The sequence below is a fragment of the Urocampus carinirostris genome, chromosome 18 (genome assembly GCF_059441175.1).
Source record: "Urocampus carinirostris isolate Australia breed hairy pipefish chromosome 18, RoL_Ucar_1.0, whole genome shotgun sequence".
Lineage (NCBI taxonomy): Eukaryota > Metazoa > Chordata > Actinopteri > Syngnathiformes > Syngnathidae > Urocampus > Urocampus carinirostris.
Genome location: NC_142366.1, coordinates 19,716,395 through 19,736,408, shown reverse-complemented (window position 1 = coordinate 19,736,408; position 20,014 = coordinate 19,716,395). Strand labels below are relative to the sequence as shown.

Below are 20,014 nucleotides of genomic sequence, written 5' to 3'. Positions count from 1 at the left end.
TGGCATTGATATTTTAGATATATTAAAACATGTCCTAGCATACATCAGAATAACCTGTATTATCATTGTGTTGCAACAACAACCTTAGTGTCACTCTAGTTGGTAAAAAAAAAAATAATATATATATATATATATATATATATATATATATATATATATATATATATATATATATATACACCTGGGATATTGCACTTGTTCCACGAGTCTTATGTGTGCCAGTGGTTTAGTTTTGGTCTGGTGAAGAAGATCCTCATACCTAGTCCTATTTGAGTTTTCCAGTACATTCCATTTTATTATACCACTCATCCCATTATTATTTTGATCATTTTTTTCATTGAGTTGTAATTACTGCACCTTATGATTATCAATAAATTTAAGTGTATTGACTTATGGATATGTTCTTATTCAGACTTTACATTGTGATATTTCGGGTTATCAAGGAATGCCTTGAGACTTATTCTGGATTGTTTTCAATAGCCAGGTAGGGACGGGCCCCACGAGTAGTTTCGGTTTTTATGTATCGGCCATTTCACATTTTTAGTTAATTGTTTCAGACACAGTGCATCACCAATGTAAATTTATACTTATGTATATATACTTATGCAATACATATATTATAAATAATGATATGTATTTTCTCTGTTTTTAACTTTCATTACTTTTTCTTGATAAATATAGTAAGCATTCTTGTGCGTGCTTGCACAGTGAATGAGGAATGAGTGAATGATGGTTCAGTGGAGCAGAGTCTCCTATTAGCTATCTGTCGTTTGCTTAGGACATTCCGGGCACAGGGGGGGAGGAATGATATAAAAATGTAAGTACCTACACCACTAATTTAAAGCTTCCAACCATCTTACATCCGAACAAACATTATATAATTATTTCTCATTAGTGTAGTAAAAATACGCGGAAGAAGTGAAACAGAAGACCGGTGCGGATAAACAGGAGGCCAGAGGCAGACAAGATCGATACCAGATACCGGACAGACGCGATCGATACCAGACAGGGCAAGCTGGACAGGATCGATACAGGTTACTGGAGCAAGACACCGGACAGGACGAGACAGACGGAACGATAGCGGATACTGGCGCAAGATATTGGACAGGATAAGACAGGCTGGATCGATACCGAACAGTGGAGACTGGAGCAGTATTATCAGACAGGACGAGATAGACGGGATCGATACAAGATACTGGAGACTGGAGTCAGATATCAGACAAGACGAGACAGACGGGATCGAAACCGGATACCGCAGACTGGAGCAAGATATCAGACAGGACGAGACAGACGGGATCGATACCAGATACTGGAGACTGGAGTCAGATGTCAGACAAGACGAGACAGACGGGATCAAAACCGGATACTGGAGACTGGAGCAAGATATCAGACAGGACGAGACAGACGGGATCGACACCAGATAAACGAGCTGATACTGAACAGACAGGAAAGATACTGGACAGGACGGGATGATACCGGGAAGGATACCGGACAGAGTCAAAATACACGTCTTGCGGGTGCAGTGGTTCGTTGACAGACTGAGAGCACTCAGCTTAGATAGGAGGGAAGCCAATCAGGCAACAAGCCGCAGCTGGCACTAAACGGGTGGGGCCAATTGAAGGGCAATGGGCAACCGTGACATGCTTAGGGATATAGGAGAAAAACTGTGAGTTTTGTCTGTAAGAAGAGCATTGAAGTGTATTGTTTTAGAGAGAGTGGGTGGATCTATCCAATTATTAATGTTTTTGATACTAAGCTAGTACATGGATCATCCATCCATCCATTATCTGCACCGCTTCTCCTGAGGATATTTTTAACAATCGCTTAGGGATATTGGAGAAAAATTGAGTTTTCTCTGTAGGAAGATCATTAAACTGGACATAATCAGCTAGCAAAGTGTCATCTCTGCCAGGAGAGTCTTTATTATTAGATGTCTTTCTTTTTTTGATGAAGAAGAAAAAAAAAAACATAGCTACGCTAAATGACTTGCGGTGAGGTTTATGTCTTGTGGAGCACAGTCAGATTTGCGAATAAATGAACCCATATCGTATTCGTGATTTGAGCAGGGCACGAAAGCAATAAATCAACTATCTTAGAAAAAAGTATTGTCTTATAAAAGGTGTCTATGCGCTGCTCCATTTGAATACAATTTTTTTATTTGTAGGTAGTCCCCAATTATAAAAAAAAACAGTCCATGCAATGAGAAAGAAAATACTGTACGGCTTGGCTTGTTGTTATCGTACTAATACTATTACTAATTGTATTGATTGGGGCAAAGGTGAGCGCCAAATCAGAATCATTGGTCTCTCTATCGCCCTCTGCTTTGAGGCAGGAGAATTGGGTGTCTGAAGATACTCAACATAGTAATTTGTTACATATTAATTATATTAAATATATTGATATGATGATGTGAGTGTATAATGTGAATTGAATTGCTGAATTAATGTAATAATATCATTTCATTGGTTAATCATTTTGCTAGTATTACGTATTATTTGTTTTTATTTTCCTAAACAATATGTATGAATAACATATGTATGTATTTGACAGTTTAAATGTAAAATATAAATACAATAAAAAATAATAAATGAATGGAAACGCAATAACTGTTTTTTTTTTTAATATTGTCATGATCACTGATGTGCTTATTTGGCGCCAACCACTGCGGGTTCTGAATGGCTCCCTGTCACTCTTTGAAGCCACTCGTGTCTGTCCCCTGTTGTCAGTCCGTCTGCGAACCTGAGCGTATACTAGATAGATAGATAGACAGATAGATAGATAGATAGATAGATACTTTATTCATCCCCGTAGGGAAATTCACAGATTCTATTCACAAATACTACGCAAGCCTTTTCCGACCCTGACTTCCGCCTGTCTCATTTTTGCTCCCATCTGTCTCCGGCTACGACCTGTTTTGAGCCTGACCACGTCTGCTCTCCCGTCCCGGCTTACGACCTATTTTTGTCCCCGACTAAGTCTACTCTCCCGTTCTGGCTTACGACTCGTTTCCGACCCCGACCACACCTTGCTCTCCCAGTCCCGGCTACCGACCAGTTTTTCCGTCCCTGACACCGCCAACCCTCGCTACGGAAGATCCACTTCCGTGTTCTGATCACAATCCCAGTACCAGAGCGACTTGCTTCACGCGTCCAGCGAACACCGGATTGTGGGCGCAGCCCTTCCGCTTTCCTTCAATAAAACTTGTGGTAAACGCTACGCAATTGGGCCCTGTTTCCGTTCTGGTCCTGACAAATATAGGATAAAATACAATAGAATCTGATTTATTGTCATATTAAATTAACAACAGAATTCAAAATTGCAATTCTGATGGTGCAAGGACATTTAAAAGATAAAATACCACATGCAACTAATCAGGTAAGGGTAATAGTATATAAATAAATAATATTAAACAGAAAATATACATATGTTTCAATGATTTCCTATAGGCAGTGTGCCTAAAGCTTTAACCATTTGCAAAAGTAAACCTTGGCTCAAAAAAGGCTGAGAAACACTGCAGTAAATGATTACTCCACACAAACACTCCTGACAAGTAGGCGGAGTAGCGCTAAGCATAGAGATGGAAACAGTGGCCAAACGATAACGGCATACAGCAAAGAAAAAAATACAAACACAAGAGACAAAAATGTCATCTGTGAAAAGGGACCGCAATACAGCACACTAAACAACAAAGATAAAGGACAGATAGGGGGGAAAAGTGCAGACTCCAATAACCAATGGTCTCACAGTGCTTCCAATGGCTTGATTCGTTGGCTGCCAATTTTAAAAAAATAAGTGATCCCAGTGGCAAAAAACAAACAACTAGGGGTGGGCGTTACTGGGAGCTCTAGTATTGATCCAATCCAAGTTAATACATGGTAATACCGATCTATACCGATCCAAAAGAGATATTTTGCTTGGAAATGTCATAATCATTGAATAATCAAACCTCCACCTTCAGTTAGTTTATATTTACAATAAACATAGCACAAATGTTGTATGCACTCAAATGTTTCATTTTTATCAAATAGCCACAATTTAAATTTTGAAAGTACAGTGGAACCTCGCTTTTCGAACGCCTCTCAGTTCGGACAAATCGGTGTTTGACCAAAAATTTCGAGAAATTCTTGCGTCGCTGTTCGGTCAAAATATCGGAGTTCGAACGCCGGTACGCTAGGATGCGATGCTAAGTGGCGTACGGGTGTTTTAGCCCCTAATTATGCCTCCGAAGAAGGTCGGTCCAAGCAGGACAGGTGAAAAAAAAAAACAAGTTGTTCGTCCAACCATTGCCTTTAAGAAAGACATAATAGCTAAATATGAAAGAGGTGTACGAATTTCCGATCTTTCTAGTGAATACAGCATGACTAAATCTACTATCAGTACGATAGTAAAGAATAAGGAGGCTGTGAAATCGAGTGATGCGGCTAAGGAAGTTAGCGCTATAAGCAAGCAAATGCCGCAAGTTTTGGAAGAGGTTGAAAAACTTTTGATGATTTTTCTCTCCCCACCGTCCACCACAAAGGTTAAAAAATCCTATTCATAATCCTTTTTTTAATTTTTATTTTTACACGTTCATGTTAGCGTAAGCTAACACGAACGTACGATTAGCCTGGGTTAGCTTCATGTTTACGTTCTTGCTAAGCATTCAGGGTGTTGGAACGGATTAAAATGATTTTTTTTTAAATTTAGGTTTAAAACACACTTCTTTACTATACCTATATTTCACTTTGACAATATCTGTGGATTATTTGTTATTGCAACATCTGTTGCAGCCTGGTAATCCTTGAAGGGGGATACCTCATGTGTGGTCCCTTCTCAAGGTTTCTTCATTTACCTTATGTTGAGATTTTGAGTTTTTCCTTTCCCTTATGTAGGTTTTAGATCAGGGGATGGTGTACTAATAGTCTGTAGTTTGCAAAATTCTGTGGTCTGTGCAGCCCTTTGAGACGTCTCGTGTTAAAGGGCTATACGAATAAACATGACTTGACTTGACTATTACAACTGATTCAGAACAAAAGCCAAAAAACATAAAAAAGCAGCAATGTAACAAAAATACATACATAATAAAGTCAACCTATCAACTGTAACCTCCATTGCACAATATTTTGAAAATAAAGTCAGAAAGTGCAAATATTGTTAACAATACAATCTAAAAACTTTTAAAGGTATATAAAATAAAAACACTTCTACTACAACAACTGTAACAGAGCAAATGTCGAGCGTAAAACCAAAACATGTAACAATGTAACAAACAAGCCCTTTTGGCTATATTGCCATAGTGACGACGGATTTAAATGTTTTTTTTTTCAGGAACAGTAATATGTTTACATTTTTGGTTGCGGCTCATTGTTCTATAGGGTGACCCTTTTTCATGACTTTACCACAAGAGACACTTCTTTACCACAAGAATGACACCTGGCACTGTCATTTTTTGTTGTCTGTCATATTTAGCTTGTGATAAGGGTGCGTACATAAATTTGACTCTCTCTTCTGCCTGGCAGCAGCAGGCCTGATAGGGAGAGGCGCTAAAAGTGTCCCTGCAAGTCGTACAAACAGGCATAAACTTGGCTGAGGGCGCTGGGTGAGAGAGAAGACTCTGCATTGACATATAGAAGTGGCGCTTTGAAGAAATTAGTGGAGGGGTCAAATATTTATCCCAGGACAATAGTAAGGATCTGATCCAAGTACTTGCTTAGTATTAGAGGTAAGATCTTGGGCCCAGGCCTGAATTTTGGGCCAGTCTGGCTTTTCTATCAGTTTTTATTTTCCTTCATGGAGGATATACACAGCATGCACTTACATTTACCGAAGTAAATATTTAGATAAAGAAAATGCTTACCAAACTTTAAGTTTAACTCAAAATCACAAAATTTTACTTCATGGTGTTGGGGCAAAAGATGGGCAGATTCCTCCTTCCACCTCGACAACGTCAGATGTAATTTCTGCTTCTTGCCAATAGCTTACAAGCTTTATAAACTTTCTTTCTACTTTTTGGAAAATCTTTCACTATTTGCAGCTTGTAATCAGGAGAATTTGGTTTTATTGTCAATGCCATTTTGTTCAGTTTCACTTTCGTTTGCTGCATGTCGCCAAAATGCGTACTCCGACGCCGAACCGTTCATCTTGGCGCTGCACTTGCAGTGCACACTTAATTTGAGGGGCTCGGCCCCAAGTAAACCCAAGCTGTGTAGTTGAGCCGAAATATAAGGTTTGGTGCTGAGGTACGTATGGCCAGAGTAAAGCTTCAGGTTTACTTTAGCGGCAAATTAAAGCTTTGCTCAGGTTAATCCATCGGGTTTGGGCTGGTTTAGGTTTTTATACCCGTGATTCAGGTCAAGTCGGGCTAAACTTTTGAGGCCCGATCTTACCTCTACTTAGTATCGATAATATCCATATTTGAAGCGATCCGCCCAGCCCTATTATTAACTAGTATAGGAAAACTAAAGAGGATAATTGAGTCATTCATTTATGGCACTGAGAACCAGCAATGACATTCGTCATTGAAACTTGAATGGTTGATGTTGAATGATACCGCCCGAGGCACAGTTGAACTCCTTTGCATGACCAAGAATAAAGCCGTGCTCTATTTCTGAATTAACTGGCCATGAAATTCGATGCAAGCGGTATATATGCAGCGAGAGTGGTCGTTTTTTTTTTTTTTTATTCTTCTGTTTCTTCTTCGTTCACTGTCATTGGGAGCTACGAATGAATAAGATTAACTCAATTACTCCTGCTTGCAGTAAAATCAAATTTTGACATTTACAGCTGTTGTTGTATTATTGAAATGTGTCATTGCAAATATAGTTATAATTGCTAGAGTGTTATGCTTTGCTGTATTATTTTAATCATTTTAATCATTTATGTTTCTTCAAGTCGTAATTAATCAACCTCATGATTGTTTATAGTATATAGGATAGAGTGTAATTATTGACTTCAGTATACGATCACGAGACTGCTTGATGTATTAGAATTAGAATTGTCTTTATTGTCTCTGAAACATTGTGTGCAATGAGATTAGACATGGCACTCCAGGGTAAAACATAATAAAGAGACTTTAGAAGGATTATAATATACATTTTTTTTTCCAATCTCGCACAGAAGGTGTCGTTTTCCTCCCCACAATCATGCGGATCTGATCCAAAACAGGGGTCTCCAACCTTTTAGAGGGCTGAGAACTTCAAGGACACGGAGTAACACAAAAGGGCACCTTCATAACGCACTTCCGAAACACGAATTTTAATTTAATTAATGAATCAATTTAATTTTGTATCTTACTCATATTTTACGTGACAATTGAAAAACTCCAACATGCAAAATTTGATTTCTTCAATACTTGCCCAATTGTCTCAATTTCAAATGTTCAAAAGGAAACAAAAAAAAGAGAAAAAAATGACGTTTTCAAAATTTTTGCAGGAAATGACGTTAAATGCTTCAAGACGCTATCACCAGTTTCAGTTTCATGAACTCTGTACCGTGTTTGGACAAATGATAAATTGTGTGGGAACAAAAAAAAACTATTTTTTAATAAATACAAATAAAATATCACATTTCAACTAATCACTAAAAGTGCAGCTATTAAATCAAAACATGTATTTTAAACTTGGTAACACATTTTTAACAGTTTTTCGGTATTTTAACATCTTCGCAATGTGACTGTACTTTATCCACCAACGACATTGTCACTTCCAGTTTTGTCTGGTCTACGTTAGCCCTGTTAGCAGTCAGCTAGCTGGGCAGCCTGCCGTGCTCATTGTCTTTTCCCCCGGATGGGTTTGTGTGTGTTGCTTTGGTAGTGTTTTGTTGTTGGTTCGCAGTTATCCTGGCTGCTTACTGCATGTTTTCAGTCAGCCAGACTCCATTTTTTACACCAATCAATCCCAGTTTGTCCTCTATGGCAGCCTTCTAGATAGCTGTGTCCAGCCTGGTTTAGCCCATGTTGGCTCTTTATGTTATTTTTGGCAGTTCGCCCCCTTTTGTCTGCTTGTCATTTCTTGCACCATTGCTGCACCCATCTACGACAAAACGCCTCGCCATTCTCCACAAAAACTACCAAAACTTGGCTTGATACACTCAAAACCTTTTTGACTAGTTAACATGTAAACTGACATGGTGACTGACTTGTTAGGGTGCTGGTGTGATTCACATTACGTCAGAGCTCAGGAAGTCAAAAACGGTCTTCAACTAGCATTTTTTCGGAAAATACTTGAAACATACCGATGACATATGTATATATATTATACACATTTACTATTTTCTCACGCAGCACAGTGGCGCAGTTGTTAGCGCTTGTGCGGCACAGTTCATGTCATGGGAACCTGTCGTGGGTTCAAATCCAGCTCCAGACTTCCTGTGCGGAGTTTGTATGTTCTCCCTGTGCTTGCGTGGGTTTTCTCCGGGCACTCCGGTTTCCTCCCACGTTCCAAAAACATGCATTTCAGGTGAATTGGCCGGTCCAAATTGTCCCTAGGTGTGAATGAGCGAATGAGTTGTCTGTCCCTGTGTGCCCTGCGATTGGCTGGCAACCAGTTCAGGGTGTCCCCTGCCCACTGCCCGGAGATGGCTGGGATGGGCTCCAGCCCCCCCGCGACCCTAATGAGGATAAGCGGTACAGCTGATGAGATGAGATGAGACTATTTTCTCACATTTTCTATGTTTTAGAAGTGGGGAATTGCTTTAAGGAGAAACGGCTATCAAGGTAAAAGGGGAAAAAAAACGTAGTTTTTAGAGACTGGCCTACGCTATAATAATATGATAATATAATATGATAAAAAAATTAAAATGAAAATAAAAGTGCTTTGTAACAATAGTGCAAAAAGCAAAACAACAAAAAGTATCAAGGGGGGTGATGGCCCTGCGAAAGAAGCTGTCTCTGAGCTTCTTTGTCCTTATTTTGAGGAACCTGCAGCGCCTACTAGAGGGCAACAGGTGAAAGAATTGGTGGTAGTAGACACTCAAAGTTAGAGAGAACACATTTTGAACTTGCAAGGAGAACAGGGGAGAGTCCAACCCCTCATAATAAATTCCAACCTGTTCTAAAAGCCCTCTCCAAGCAATTTCCTTTTATCAAATCCCCTAAGTTATAAAAGCAGGTCCTCCCTAAATGGTGTGGGAATCAAAGGACAGTAACATCATAGTGGGAATAATGTAAACACTGTATAATGGTCTAAAGAACGAATAACAGTGAGGTATTGTCGTTAAAAAATAACTAAGGAGCTACTGGACTGTCTCAGAAAATTAGAATATTGTGATAAAGTTCTTTATTTTCTGTAATGCAATTAAAAAAACAAAAATGTCATACATTCTGGATTCATTACACATCAACTGAACTATTTCAAGCCTTTTATTATTTTAATATTGCTGAATTTGGCCTACAGCTTAAGAAAACTCAAAAATCCTATCTCAAAATATTAGAATATCATGAAAAAGTATACAAGTAGGCTATTCAACTAATCACCTGAATCATCTAATTAACTCGAAACACCTTGCGAGGGTTTCCTGAGCCTTAAAAACACTCAGCTTGGTTCAGTAAACTAAATCACAAGTATGGGGAAGACTGCTGTCCAGAGGACCATCATTGATACCCTCCATCAGGAGGGTAAGACACAAAAGGAAAATTCTCAAAGAGCAGGCTGTTCACAGAGTGCAGTTTCAAAGCATATCCACAAAAAGTCTGTTGGAAGGGAAAAATGTGGCCGGAAACGCTGCACAACCAAGAGAGATGACCGCAGCCTTAACAAAATTGTGAAGAAGAGCCGATTCCAGAATTTGGGGGAGCTTCAAAGACAGTGGGCTGAAGCTGGAGTCCAGGTATCAAAAGCCACAGTTCACAGACGTGTCCGGGAAATGGGCTACAATAGCCGTATTCCCATGGTCAAGCCACTTCTGAACTCAAGACAACGGAAGAAGCGTCTGACTTGGGCTATGGAGAAGAAGCACTGGACAGTTGCAGAGTGGTCCAAAGTCCTCTTTTCAGACGAAAGCAAGTTTTGCATTTCATTTGGAAGTCAAGGCGCCAGAGTCTGGAGAAAGGCTGGAGAGGAGCAAAATCCAAGTTGCTTGAAATCCAGTGTGAAGTTCCCACAGTCAGCAACGGTTTGGGGAGCCATGTCAGCTGCTGGTGTTGGTCTACTGTGTTTTATCAAGTCCAGAGTAAATGCAACTGTGTACCAAGATACAGGTATTTTAGAGCACTACATGCTTCCATCTGCTAAAAAGCTCTATGGAGATGAGGATTTCATTTTCCAGCATGATCTGGCACCTGCCCACAGTGCCAAAACCACCAGTAACTGGTGCACTGACCATGGCATCACTGTCCTTGATTGGCCTGCTAATTCCCCTGACCTGAACCCCATCGAGAATTTGTGGGGTATAGTTAAGAAGAAGATGAAAGACACCAGACCTACAAATGCAAATGAGCTGAAGGCCGCTATCGAAGCATCCTGGGCATCAATAACACCTCAGCAATGCCACAGGCTGATTGCCTCCATGCCACGCCGGATTGATGCAGTAATCCGTGCAAAAGGATTCCCAACCAAGTACTGAGTGCATCAATGGACATTTTCAAATGTTTGATTTAGTTTTGCTGTTATAAAATTATTTTTTTACTTGGTCTGAGGAAGTATTCTAATATTTTGAGATAGGATTTTTGAGTTTTCTTAAGCTGTAGGCCAAATTCAGCAATATTCAAATAATAAAAGGCTTGAAATAGTTCAGTTGATGTGTAATGAATCCAGAATGTATGACATTTTTGTTTTTTTAATTGCATTACAGAAAATAAAGAACTTTATCACAATATTCTAATTTTCTGAGACAGTCCAGTAGTTTCCTTCCTTACCTGAGGATCCCTTTTCCAGTAGGGAGAAAGAGGTCAATGCTTTTGCAAGTGAGTCTCTTTGAGTTAAGATATAAAAAAAGAAGAAGAAGAAGAAGTAAAACCACCTCATCAAGACTTCAAAGACGGATGAGATGGGGAAAAAGAGCGCCAGCTCGGATGAGTCACGCTGCTACACGGGCGTGTCTCGACTCTTTAATAGCTCACTAACTTGCATATTTGGACACTTTCTGTCTTCCACTCGGTTGTTTTACAGCTTCCCTGCTGCTTTCTGATCTCTGACTCAGCGATGCAACTTTATCCGATGTTTTAAGTACATATGAGATCATTCTCTGTTAATAACTTTGGATTTTGAGTTATTTTTTTATTGTATGGCACATGTTGTTAGCCAAAGTTGGTTTCTCTTGGATTAAAACTAATGCGGTTGCCGTATAAGTGATGGTTGTCCCGATTGAGCGCAAACAGTGACGTGCCTCACCTGTCATCAGGGAAATACGGTATAAAATAAAAATATTTTAAAATATTATCTTTATTCTGTGGTGAAATACTGAGGTTTATTCTGGTTTTATCATTGCACACCTGCAAAGATTATAGGGACAGTGTGTATTATCCAGCGCCTACTAGTGGTATGAAAAAAAAAATTAAAAAAATTGTCAACATATAAAACAATGTTGTTTTTGATGACGAAAAAATAGTATATGTCATCTTGCTAAGAGAAACAAAAACTTATTTTCTTTTTTTTAGTGTTTCAGTTTACTTTCTTTTTTTACTTTATCCTTTTTTCAGTTTTTTTTTTCTTTTTGTACTTCCCCTTTTCTCTTCTTTTCTTCTCATCTTTCTTAGTTATTTCCATAATCATTTATTTTCCTTTTTTTCCCTCGTTTTTTGTTTTCGAGTAGGATTTTTTTTCTTATTCTTTATGTCCTTTTTTCCTATTGTATTTTTCTTATTCTCTATTTGTTTCTTTTTATCCTTTTTAGCATTTATCAGTGTATTAGTTTGTGCGTGAATGTGGAAGTGTGAAGCACAGTGTAAAGCGGTTTGGGAGGTCGTTATTGACTGAAAAAGTGCTATATAAATGCAGTTCGTTTACCATCTAACATAGGATTTCGGTTCGTTATTTTGACTATAATTACGCACTGTTGTTAGCCGTTTTTGACTATTATGCACAATTTACATCATCATCACTATTTGTTTTAGAACAGGTTGGACTTTCTTATCTGAGCTTAGGACTCTCTCTCTCCTGTTCACCTTGCAATTTCAAAAGCCATTGTTGTCTTCTCTTTTTATGTTGAGTGTCCAGTAGACTTTATACGTTTCAATTTATTTCTCGTTCGACTTCACACTTCCTTCCTGTTCCTTTTTAAAATTGATGTGCTTTACGTTATATGATGAATATCATTAATAAGATGCAGAGCAAGACATGTAATTCTCTTGCCTTATATATTTTTTACTCTTACAGACAACTCACTCGCTCATTCACACCTAGGGACAATTTGGACCAGCCAATTAACCTGACATGCATGTTTTTGGAATGTGGGAGAAACTGGAGAGCCCAGAGGAAACCTACGCAAGCACAGGGAGAACATGCAAACTCCGCACAGGAGGATTTGATCTCATGACCTCAGAACTGTGCTGCGGATGCGCTAACCACTCTAATTCAATGTTTTACCCCTTATTATTAGTTTCAACAAGGCACATTGCATGTGTTTTCTGGATATTGTATAAGAAAGTAAAGTCATCGTCAAACACAACCGTATGAGTGCTTTTGATTCGGGCTTCTTAGCGCATTACTTAGATCAATTTCCTTGTAAACATACAAAAGCATTATTGAAAGCAACTGAAATAGCTGCTTTATAGAGGGCAGCCACAAGTACACTCCAAAATACTTTGTGGCCTTGCGCACGGACGTAAATCTCAAGATACTAACTCCAACGCACCGGCGGTGTCGTTCACAGATCAGTTAATTCAATCGAGGTAAACTCAACACTTGACCTTTCCCAAGAATGACTGAGCTAGCCACTGATATGCAACAAAGAGGCTCGCAGTCGTAACCCGGGTGCTTAAATAACATTCGGCCTCACACACACAAAGCAATATTGATATCTGCATGGATTTTGCAGCAAGCTGTTTTTCAGTTCAGCATTCAAAAGAACACAGACGCGAGGGGATGAAAGTTTCCATTGATTACTTTTGTGAGTGAACTCCGACTTTGGCCAAATGTGTTTGATTTCTCGCTTTAAAAGTAAAAAAATGATACTTTGATATTTGCAAAAGACAGTGCCAAAACCCCAATACATTAAATTAATTAGGATAATATTAGGCCTGGGCAATATATCGAATTAATCTGACTAAATTATTATATTGAAAATTGACAAAACAGACGCTCCCCTACTTAAGAACATTTGAGTTACAAATAATGGTACATACAAACATTTTTTTTTGGGATGTTGATAAATATTGCTGTAAGTTAGACTTTGTATTGTTTGCACCTCTTCCGAATTCAGGACAGTACTGTAGTGCTTTTTTCTGCTGCTACTGGCTTGTGGCGCTGTAAGAGCTTACCCAGCATAAACCCTGAAGAAGAAATCCGGTTTCGTCTTCTTAGTTTGTGTGTAAACATACTGTACTGCATCTCCAGTGCGCTAAGAATTTTGACATGTTTGTTGTTTAATAAATCATGCACCCATTCAATATGGTTGGTGTAAAGTGTAAAGAAGAGGCGAGCCGTTGCTTTTGAAATTAAAGTCGAATAAGAGAGCTTGATGCGGTTGAGAAAATGGTTGGATCGCTTTTTTTCAACCACTTACTACCACGGAGGAGGAAGTCGCCTAACTCTTGTAGCTCGTAACGTAAATTAACTTAACTTTATTTATCTTTATAGATCGTATTAATTTATAAAATGTTTATTTTTTAGTACAAAACAATACAGGTTACTTATACAAGCCTTGAACATACTTATGTAAACCTTAAACATACAAAATATAGCACTGAAGCAACTTACAAACAAATTCAACTTACAAACACTCTCGTTCGTAAGTAGGGCACCGTCTGTATAGAAAGTTGTTAACACTCAAAATTGAGTGTTCATGTTTCATAACCCAGTTTGAATTATTCAAAACTACTGACGATTAGCACACAAATCTTACTAACTATAGTAATTAAAAAAAAATGTAGTCACAATCTTTGTTTACCGTATATAAACGCATATAAGCCTACTTCCCATGTAAGACCACCACCTAAATATGCCTTAAAAAAGCCACATACAAAAAGAAATACGTACACAAAATATTCAGGAAACCAAATTGGAGGGCTTCTCCATCCAGTGCAAGTAAAACAAATTCAAAAGATAAAAATTTGTCAAAAGGACAAAAATGTAAGAAAACAATATATTAATGATTTATAACAACATTGTGTACATTCACAGTAAGTCTTAGAATGTGTTTTTTCTACAGGAAATAGATACTTTATTAAAAATGCTGGCTAACATTTACTTGATTGAGTCATCCTCTTATAAATTAGAGATTTTACAAATGAGTTAGCAGTTAACAGTAACAACATTATTTGTCATGATTACTGATGTGACTCAGCTGTGCCCGCTTATTTGGCGCCAACTGCCGCGGGTTCTGATTCGCCCCCTGTCACTATTTGAACCCAATCTTGTTTGTCCCCTGTTGTCAGTCCGTCTGCGAACCTCAGTGTATACTATGCAAGCCTTTTTCGACCCTGTCCCATTTTTGCTCCCGTCTATCTCCGGCTACGACCTGTTTTGATCCTGACCCCGTCTGCTCATTGTCCCGACTTACGAGCTGTTTTTGATCCCGACAAAGTCTACTTTCCCGTTCCGACCCAGACCACGCTTTGCTCCCCCAGTCCCGGCTAGCGACCCGTTTTTCCGTCCCTGACACCGCCATCGCTCGCTACAGAAGATCCACTTCCATGTACGGATCACAACCCGAGTACGAGAGCGACTTGCTTCCAGCGTCCAGCGAACATCTGATCGTGGGCGCAGACCTTCCTCTTTCCTTCAATAAAACTGGTAAATGCTACGCAATTGGGTTCTGTTTCCGTTCTGGTCCTCATATTATTAAAAGCTCAAAGACAGTCATGTGAAAAAAGGAATAAAACTAATTAAATTAAATATGTGTATTTAAGTCTTTGCATGTCAGAATTAGATGAAAACATGTTTGAATATAACTATGCATTCATTCATCTATTTTGCCCCGCCCAGCTGAAATCAGTCAGTGGGCAGGGGACACCCTGGAATCCCTGCCAGGCAATCACAGGGCACAGCCATTCACACATGTACCCATACGGTGGAACCTCAATTTTCGAACGCGTCTCAGTTCGAACAAATCGGTGTTCGACCAAAAATTTTGAGAAATTCTTGCTTCGCTGTCAAAATTTGGAGTTCGAACGCTGGTAATGCTGAGCGGCGTACGGGTGTTTTAGCCCCTTATTATACCTCCGAAGAAAGTCAGTGCAAGCAGCAAAGTTGCTACAGGTGAAAAAAGAAAAGTAGTGCATACAACTATTGCATTTAAGAAATAAATAATAGCCAAATATAAAGGAGGTGTGCGAACGCCTTCTGCTGACCACCACAAAGGTAAGAAATCCTATTCATAAGATTACGATAACGCGAACGTACGATTAGCCTGGGTTAGCTTTAAGTTTACATTAAACATTGAGGGTGTTGGAACGTAGCCCCCTTTCCAATGAACCGCTCACACTTGTTGTGGAGACCCGGGTGCTAAATTACTTATAAACGACCTGATTTTTTTATTTTTACACGTTCATGTTAGTGGAATCTTTCGTACGGAAGATTACGATAACGCGAACGTACGATTAGCCTGGGTTAGCTTTATGTTTACGTTAAACATTCAAGGTAAACATTCAGGGTGTTGGAACGGATTAAAACGATCTACATTATTTTTAATGGGAAAAATGATTTCGGTGATCGAACAAATCGGTTTTCGAACGGATTATGGTCGAGAACCGAGGTTCCACTGTATTTGACAATTTGGAGTAGGGCTGCACCAACAAATCCCCCCCAAAATACTTAAAAACGATTAGATTCGTTGTGCCATACGATTCAACGCATCAAATAAATGCAAATAAGACTGCAATTTCATTGCAACGTTAACAGGACCTTCCTGATGTACTACTTTGATCCCATAAAGGGCAACTCTAACCTGCCATGCATGTTTTCAGAGTGTAGTAGAATACCGGGATACCTGGGGAAAATAAGGCATGAGGAGATCATGCAAACTCCGAGCAGGGAGGAGAGTAGCTGAAATCAAATCCAAACCTCCAAATTGTGAAGCAGACGTGCTAACCAGTCAACCACTGCGTTGCTGTCGCTATCGAATATTGATTAAATAAATGAAGTTCCAACTGAAGTTCTCCCTCTTTCAAATACATCTGCCCGGCATATTTACAGTAGTAACAGAAACCATATAAACAATCTCACCTGCTAGACTGCCGGGCCTCTGGAGTGTCGCCGTTGCATAGAGCTCATGGGAAATCTTGTACTGGTCGGAAGCGTGGTGAGCTGCGAGCCGTTTGGGAGACAAAGTGGCATAACTGCCGATGCCTGAGCTCATCTGCGAAGCCAAGGAGTCGCACTCAGTCAAATACTGATAAATAGGAGTCACAGAGATTAAGTGCATCAACCGGCGCATCTGCTTAGCAGCCAGACGTATAAGTATATGTGTTTTGGTTCGATAGGTTCCTGTATTGTTCAATTTGTTAAACCACCTCGCTACTCTTTCCATTGACACATGGCGGCGTTGGATTAAGTAGGTTTATGGATGGAAACTGTAAGTTTGTACAAGCGTTTTACAACTCAATCAGTCTAAAATGAGGAGTGATGTGTTGTTAAACCTACAAGGCCTTCTCTGCACCCCTTGAAAATATCTGATGTTGATTATATTTTGTCCATGTTTCAAAATTGTCTGTGGGGTTCATTTCATTGCTTTTCCCCTGGTTGTGCTGCTTCTGGATGTGTTTTCATATTTGAGCAATTAATAATAACATTTTGTACGTTACTTGTTGCCAAGGTCATGTAGCAACATGGAGGCCTTCACAATCAGTTCTGCAGGGCCTGTAAGCATTATTTAAGTATTGATAAATATTTTGCTTTAACCAATCCAATTTTGAGTTGGCGACATCTAGGCCTTCGAGCTGGCGTAGGGAAACTCAGCGCTTTTACAAACTATGATTGGCTATGGGGGCGGTAAAGAACCAAAGTGATGTAAAGATGAGTGATTGGATAGTGATAGATTGTAGTAGCCAGTGCTGGGATATTTTATCTGGAGTCAACTGCACAAGAAATTACCGGTATAGTGGTGTGTTACTTTATTAGTGGTTTTGTCAACCCACAATGGCTGAAGGAGGAAAATACATGGATTTGGTTGCAGAATTATTGTCCAAGCCATTTTGGAGACGTACGTTTCAAGAAAAATTATGGAGAAAGGTTGTTCAACTCGGAAGTTAGCAAGCCTCTAACAACCCGGGTAAGCAGGAACGCTTATTTTGGGAAATGATGAAAGTGATGAATCCAAAAACAAAAGGAAACTGTGCAAGTTATTTCTCTTATTGCTGAAAGAAACACAAATTTACATTACACTTTTGAAATGAAAGTGGAATAAGAAAGCTTGATGCGGTTGAGAAAATGGTTGGATCGCTTTTTTTCGGCCACTTACTACCATGGAGGAGGAAGTCTAACTCTTGTAGTTCGTCTTCCAATGGTAAGTTAAACTTTATTTATCCTTATAGAGCATATTAACTAAGAAGTGAAGAAAGGATAATGGATTTTGTGTATGTTATTTTTGGTGAGTAAAATATGGCTCTAATCCTAAACAAAATTAACAATTGGTTGAGGTCATTATTGATGCTGCAATAAAGGTTTTATAGCCATAAAATAGTTCTTTAGGGTTGTTTTTTTTCCAGACATAGCACTACTGAAATCCTAATTGTGAAATACACGGCTCAACACTGAGTCTCATCAATTATCTTTAGAAATAATGAGTTTGACTCGGAAGAATTTTTCACAGTGTCTTCACCTGATGAAGGGGTGATGATGAGCCGGCCCCTCCCCCAGTGCCAGTAGAGTTGGGTGGAGAGGCCAATCTCAGTGGAGAACCTCCGCCACCCCCTGCTGTCACGGCAACGTTGGTACTTGAAAAAAAAAGAAAAACACGTTTCACAATATATGTACCGGTACATTTAGAGTTGAGTGGAGACTCCCAAAAATAAATAATGCATACATTTTATTTTTTGACTGTCTCAGTCGGATGCGGAGATTATAATTCACGCGTTTGTTACCTCCCGTCTCGATTACTGTAATGCACTACTCTCCGGTCTTCCGATGACCAGACTCAAGAGTCTTCAGTTGGTACAAAATGCCGCAGCGAGGCTTTTAACTAGGACAAAAAAGTCCCATCACATTACCCCAATTTTGGCTAACCTGCATTGGCTCCCTGTTAGCCTAAGATGTGATTTCAAGGTTCTCTTATTATTATACAAAATCACACATGGACTTTCCCCCTCATATCTTTCAGATCTGATCTCCCCCCTATGTTCCAGCCCGAAGCCTTCGCTCTGAGAGCGCCGGTCTTCTGGTGATCCCAAGAGCCAAGAAGTGTTCCGCTGGTTCGAGAGCATTCTCCATCCGGGCACCGGTGTTGTGGAATGCTCTTTCCCCTGAGATCTGATCTGCAATCTCAGTGGAAATGTTTAAATCTAAGCTTGAAACTCACTTCTACTCTATAGCATATGAATAACCTAAACTGCTTATGTGTAATAACCTGTAAAGCCCTTAGAGACTCTTTGTGATTAAGGGCTATACAAATAAAAATGACTTGACTCTACTTCATACAGATCATCAAGATAAGCAAATACCAGTCAGTTCTAAAGGTCTTTCCTTGAGCCCTTTCTATTTATGAAATCTCACAGTTCACAAAAAGCAGATCTGCTCTAAAGGGTGCGAGGGTCAAAGGACAGCAATTTGATTGGCCAAGAGTGACAATGATGGAAACAGTGTATAATAGTCATAATCACGAACAACCCGCGCAACTGATGCAATCTTCTTTGCAGGTGTCAGACATAACTATGGTAGGAAAAGTAGTGAAAGAAGAAAATGAGAGAAAAATGGGAGATAAAATGAAAGACAGACTGAGAAAGATGAAAAGAGAGTCAAGATAAGATCAGAAACAAAAAGTAAAAGAAAAAGAGAAAGAAAGAAAGAAAAAAGAAAGAAAAACATGAGAATAAAAGAGGAAGAGAGGAAAATAGAGTAAGAAAAAAAGTATAGCAAACCAGAAGGAGAGAAAGAGAGAAAGAGAAAGAGAAAGAGAGAAAGAAAGAGAGAAAGAAAGAGAGAAAGAAAGAAAAATAAAAGAGAATCAAAGAAAGAAACCAAGAGAGCTAGAACAGGAGCAAAAGAGAAAGAGAGCACGGAGGCAAATGAGAACATAGAGTGGGAGATAGAGAGAGAGTGGGAAAAAGTAAGAGAAGAGAGAGAAAACAAGAGAGAGAAAGAATAAGAGAGTGAAAGAGTGGGAAAGAGAAATACAAAATTATAGCTAGATTTGCTTCATTTGTTGCATAGCTTTGGTGACAAACAGTGGACATATTTGAATCTGCAGCTTATTTTCTCTTATGCTTCTTTAATTCATTTCATTTTTTTTACATTTGACATTTGTTTCCGTTTGACACCTCTTGTGTACACAAAACAGATTAATCATATTGTGTTTGTGAATCATGCTTTACAGTTTTGAATTCGCAAGTATCGTGATTTTAAGGTATCAGTCTCAGGACATGCAATAATACTACTATCAGCAGGTTTTTGTCACCATTTTATTAGAAGTTGAATTGTCTTTATCATTATTGGATTACAACATAGTCAAGCCATATTTATAGCCCTTTATCACAAACATTCTCAAAGGGCTGTAAATAGAACACAAACAAAAACAAAATAAATATAACATCAGCTATATACATTTTTCTGGGAACGGCAATAGTTTAAGCTAAATATGGAAAATGTAATTTGGTTTACATAGTATCGAAATGCCAAATATGTTAACTTATTATTATCAATCATCTAAATATCCATTAGATTATGAAATGTCTAATAGCTCAGAATTTTATACTTTACTTTTAATGTGTGGACATACTTAAAGTACA

General features: G+C 38.9%; 1 protein-coding gene across 4 annotated transcripts in view; it reads right to left on the bottom strand.

Moving 5' to 3' along the window:
- Positions 1–20,014, bottom strand: part of ctnnd2a (catenin (cadherin-associated protein), delta 2a) — a 464,623-nt gene that overhangs the window by 219,002 nt on the left and 225,607 nt on the right. For all 4 annotated transcript variants that reach the window (XM_088322042.1, XM_088322045.1, XM_088322044.1 and 1 more), the window contains exons 9-10: positions 17,893–18,007; positions 16,299–16,431 (exon numbers count right to left, since the gene is read on the bottom strand). In XM_088322042.1, the coding sequence (XP_088178168.1) occupies positions 16,299–16,431; positions 17,893–18,007 (248 nt within the window). The remainder of the gene's footprint in view (positions 1–16,298; positions 16,432–17,892; positions 18,008–20,014) is intronic.